General features: G+C 46.5%; 1 protein-coding gene across 8 annotated transcripts in view; it reads right to left on the bottom strand.

Moving 5' to 3' along the window:
- The window catches only part of fynb (FYN proto-oncogene, Src family tyrosine kinase b), a 59315-nt gene that overhangs the window by 18476 nt on the left and 35478 nt on the right, over positions 1–5361 (bottom strand). For all 8 annotated transcript variants that reach the window (XM_087169679.1, XM_023430499.2, XM_023430501.2 and 5 more), the window contains one exon: positions 1363–1459. In XM_087169679.1, the coding sequence (XP_087025805.1) occupies positions 1363–1459 (97 nt within the window). The remainder of the gene's footprint in view (positions 1–1362; positions 1460–5361) is intronic.

The following is a 5361-nucleotide window of genomic DNA, read 5'->3' as shown; positions in this document are numbered from 1 at the left end:
ACGACTGGGATCTCTGGTGGCCCTGCTTCACATGAGCCCCGCCTGTTTGGGCATCTGTCACTCACTTCCTGCCAGCTCTGACAGGCCGGCGCGGCAGTCTGAGGATTTTTAAGGAGGATTTTCTTTCAGACGTCCAGCAGGGGTCAGTCTAAAGAAGCCCCAGTCTGAGGCAGAGGAGGCGGGGGTAGATAGAGGGAGGAGGGGAAAAGATGAAGGGAGGAGGAGGTGGAGGGAGGCTGAGCTCTAATGGGGGGGGGGCTAGGTGTGCGGTGGAATGTGCAAGACGCCGGCTGGGACAGGATGCTAACTGGGTGTGGAGAGGAGGAAGACTGACCTCGCTGGGCCAAAGGCTGAGGCGATAAGGCCGCCGTGTACAGTGGGGGGGGAGGGGGGGGGGGATAAAATGCTTTAAAATCTGTCTTTCAGTCTCGGATTTGACTGTGTGAGCTTCTGTTTCACAGCAGCAAAGAATTCATTTCCAGGAAAACTGCTGTTTTATCTGGATTTGAAACTATAAAGTTTCGATCCAGCACTTTAGGCCGCATCTCACAGACACTGGTATCAGTATCGGAGCGACTCTAATAATAGGGCTGCCATAAAACATTATCTCATTCTGCTGGCTGTGGGTTCGTCTGTTTGCACAGAAATCAGAGACGACTCGGCGGAGTGACAGCTGACCTGCTGCGCCTCTGCAGCGTGCACGCCGAGCCGCCTCATTACAATCAACATCTAAAGGAGAACCACGGTCGCTGCAGTCTCCCCGCCTCCTCAGATATCTGTGCGCCGCCGCAGAAACCTAAACAAGCGGACGGGCGGCCGAGCTTTCACTCCGGCACCATGACACACCGACAGAAAATGAAAACCATCCACAAGCTCAGGCTATGAGCTGGCAGATGATCCTGACTCTCCTCCCACACACACACACACACACACACACACACACACACACACACGTACATACTGGTTGTCTGGAGGAAAAAGGCGAGCTAACATCACTGTGGGTGTAACAAGGCACTTCCTGTCCAAGTCCAGAGGGAAGTCTTGAAGGGAACGCCACACTCATCACTGCCTGCTGGTGCCGCGGCTCCACCCTCCGTAAACCTTAAATAAACTGTGTTCCACCGATTGTCATGTTGCAAGTTCAAACCAACACTTTCACCTCATTTCAAAATGTGTGGCAGCCTTTAACACTGCGCCCTGTTGCTTCACGGCTCCACAGAGCGAGGAGCAGCTGACTTATTGGGCTCCAGATCATGAGAAACCAAAATGTTTCCGTGCACAAGCTGCAGCGTCTCCGTTAACAAGGCGACGAAAGGAGGGAAAGTTGCATTCAGTGCGATAAGTGCGGCCGTGGTGACTCACGTGCTGTTGATGATCTGGAACCTCTCTCCTTTCCTGAAGCTGAGGTCGTCCTCTGTCCGCGCCTCGTAGTCGTAAAGCGCCACGAAGAGGGTGACTCCTGCGGGAGCGATAAAAAACTCAGCGTCAGCACTCTGCAGGTTAATAATAATAATAATAATACATTTTATTTAAAGGCGCCTTTCTTGGCACTCAAGGACACCGTACAGAGTTACACAAACTGAGATTAAAAACACATTAAGAAGAAGCAACAATAAAAATGAAATCTAAAAATAAAAACAATACAAAAGTGACAGAGGTTAGTGAATGAAGATGAAGGTGAAGCTGAGACTCACACACTGGACGGACGGAGCTCGGAACAAATAAGAACCAGACTCTGGTTCAACTGCAAGTTGCTTGTGTTGAATTTAATGTGAACTCATCGAACGTCACAGTCGATGACTCTTGACTAGATACTGTTGGTATTTCCTCCCCCGCAATGAAACTGTGGCTCTGAATTCATATCTGATCTTACTTCTACATTTCTATATTTGACATTGACATTCTGAACAATTCATAAGAAAAGCAAATAAAAACCATAAACCTCAACCTCAAAGATGTGTATGTGTGTGTGTGTGTGTGTGTGTGTGTATGTGTGTGTGTGTGTATATATTTATATATGAAGAAACTGAGGTTGAGCTTGTTTGTTTTGTGTGTTTTTTTTATATGATGAGAAATCTATATAAAATCTTATTTAAAAAAAACAAACCAGTCCTCCATGGTCCCCTGAGGATCAAACACAATCATTTTTGTGACTTGTGATCTGTTGCTACCAGACGGACAAATTATTATTTATCCGGTGAAATTTTAAAAACATCTACTTGGTGGATTTGCAGATTGGAGACAGGACAGGCCGCCCTTCTAAACATCTGCAAAACTCTGTGTTTACCGCCAATAAGCATGAAGCTAACATGCTAAACCAAGATGATAAACATGGCGTCACATGACTCATCGCATACAGACAGCAAAGACAGGAAACTGGTGAAGAACTCTTGGGGAAAAGGTCACGAAGGCGACGCAGGGTGATGCTTCAGAACAGACATAAACACTTCTGGTCAGATGACATGTCGCACAAACCAGCTACTAATCCCCTTCGTCTTGCAGTATTTATATTTATCCACTGTAAAACATCACTACCACAACTTTGTCTGAGGTCGAATCTGCTTCATGACGGCAGGACAACCCTTACAGAAATAAAACTCTTTAACCTGAAGTCACTGGCTCTTCTTCTCCTCCTCCTCTTCCTCCTTCTCCTCTTCCTCCTCCTTCTGCATCTTCACTAATCCTCCTAATTTTACTGTCATCACTGAAGTAAAAAAAAAACAGTCGCTTTTCATTTTAATACCCCCCCAGCAGCTCTTCCCTCTCTCACATGAATACCGCCTCAGCCTCCTGCTCGCTGCTCGCCGCTTGTGGCACGAGTGATAAAGCAGTTTAGGCTAATTGTGGGAGGTGTGAACAGAGAGAACGGCGGCGGGCGGGGGTTTGTTAACAGTACAAATGAAAGGTGTGAAGGAGAGAAAAACTCAAGACTGTTAAAACATTAATATAACAACACAGTCGATAATGTGAAGGTACGATAACAGAGGGAGGGAAATGCTGGGAACACACACTCTGGATTTTAAAACCGCTTCAGTTAAATTAAGACAAAATGTAAAACTACATTGTGAAAAGACGGACTTTTAATTGGGGGGTGGGTGTTATACAGCAGTTTGAGAATTAAACCTGTAATTGAATTGACTGTGTAACCACTGTCAACACTCGCTGTGTGTTTCTCCTGATAAGTGCATCAGCTAAATCCCTGTAACACAGTTTCAGTGGCTTTAGAAAAGTGCAGTGTTTCTGCTCGTCCGAAGCAAATCCACCACCTGAACCGCATGAACCGACAGTAATGTGGAGCCTCCCTCGCAGGGCAGCCAGCGCCCGTCACTGTCCACTAACCCAAGCCGGGATTTCTGGGCTCCCTCGCTCCGGTTTGACTCCTCTCCAGACGAAAAACCAGCGGCCTGAAAAAACCTTTTTTCTCAGACATTATCTCACCGACATCTCTGCAGAGCAACACGACCGGGGGGAACCGCGGAGGCTGGGATAGAGGAGTATTTGTTTGCTATAAGTTTATGCTGCCAAGTGTTTTCACTTCACACAGTTTCATTAAAGCTGATGTCCACAGCTTCCCTCATGCTGTAGGCGTCTGTAGTGAGGAGAGAAAACTGCAGTGATTTTCACACTATGAACAAATACACTCGTACTGACTGAAACTGAGTCTGACGACGAGTCTGGATTCAAACAGCCAAGCCGCCTTTCACTCAGTCGCTCCGGATACGGAGAATATGCACTTCCTGTAAACTGGCACCGTCCTCTTTACACTGATCACTTAAAACCATAATCATGTTTATCTGGATCAATAATGAGAGCTCGTCAGGTTGTGACGTTTTTACAGGGCAGCAACAGAATAAATTAATGGTGCTGAAAAGCTAATCAGTTACATTACTTTGATCAAGTAATTAAAGGAGCTATTTATAAGCTTTGCTATTGCTACATGGCTAACGTTAGCATTAGCAGCCGTTACTTACCAGTCCTGCCATTAACGCGTTTACAATACAGGAGGTTATAACACGTCCTCTGAGCAGCGCTACTCTTTCAGGGCGCTACAGTGACTCGTGTATTTGAAAGTGACAGGCTGAAGCTAACTAGTTAGCACGCTAACAAGAGTGAACATTGGCGTCGCTTTCCACCTCTGGAGACAGCTGTTGACGAGTAAGTTTGATGGCGAACTCACAACGTTTTCCTCTGGACTGGTCAGTAAACGGCTGCTAATGCTAACGTTAGCTATGTAGCAATTGCTAAACTTACAAACAGCTCGTTTGGAGCCGTTACAATACTGATTTTTAACTAATTAGAAATCTGTTCCAACACACAATATTGTTATGACCAACAGGAAGGATTAAAGAATGAAAATAAGACTCAAACTGTAATAAACTGGAGCTCCGTCTGTCTCACTTGCTTGATTTTTTCTCGCCTCAGAACAAAAGAACACGAGTGCGGAGACGAGAGCGGCGCTCAGACAACAGCAGGTCCGAGGTGACCGCGGCTGTCGAGCCGTTTCATGCCTCTGAGTGTTTGACAAATGGAAGTTGAATGGGCACTTCTTCAAAGTCCACTTAAACTCTCTTGATTGCATTTTATTCAAGTCATTTCACTTCAGACGCTCTCAGCAGCAAGGCTTTCTGGGAAATGTTGATATGAAGAGGGTATTTGAGGCTGTGGCTGATGGGACTGTAGATAGAAAGGACCTTCTGCTGTTCATGTGATAACAAACAAGCGAAGGGGGGAGCAGACAGAAAGAGTTTCACTTTGGCTTTCTAACCTTCAAAGCAGTAACAAGACCCTGAACGCACCACAGCTGTGGTTTACAGCGTTCAGATGTTCCATTCAGGTCAGCAAAGGTGGGCGCGAGGTATAAACCGGTTTGTTGATCCACTCCGCAACCGCCTTCGGGGATATCACTCAATTACTTACATAAGGTCACAGGGGCGGCTGTGAATTTCCATTTGGGAAAATGACATCAGCAAAAAAAAGATCAACTGATAATCAATGAGATGTGTGTGACTGCGGAGGGGTGACTGTGGCAGTTAGGCAGCTGTGTTGTAACGGAGGTTGAGAGGAGAGGGTGGCTTATGTCCAAATGTCCCCAATGGTAGAAAATTAAAAAGCTAAACCTCTCTCTCTCTCTCTCTCTCTCTCTCTCCTCCTCTCTCTGCTGCCGTGTGGATTTGGATTATGCGGTGCAGAAAATAATCCACACTCTGAGGCAGAGGACTCCTGCTAAGTTGAGTGGAAATGCTGAGTTCCTCTGCACAGCAGCCTGAGCTCAGTCAGACATAAAGGATATCCTGAGTAGGAATATTCCCTACCTAAACAATGAGCCCGCCGCACAAAGCCCCGCGCTAATGCCAGCCGGAC

The sequence above is a fragment of the Seriola lalandi genome, unplaced genomic scaffold, assembly GCF_002814215.2.
Source record: "Seriola lalandi dorsalis isolate HSWRI2012SDOR001 ecotype SW California unplaced genomic scaffold, Sedor1 jcf7180002054906, whole genome shotgun sequence".
In the NCBI taxonomy this organism is placed as follows: Eukaryota; Metazoa; Chordata; class Actinopteri; order Carangiformes; family Carangidae; genus Seriola; species Seriola lalandi.
The sequence above is the reverse complement of the archived record's forward strand: the minus strand, read 5'-3'. Positions and strand labels throughout refer to the sequence as shown.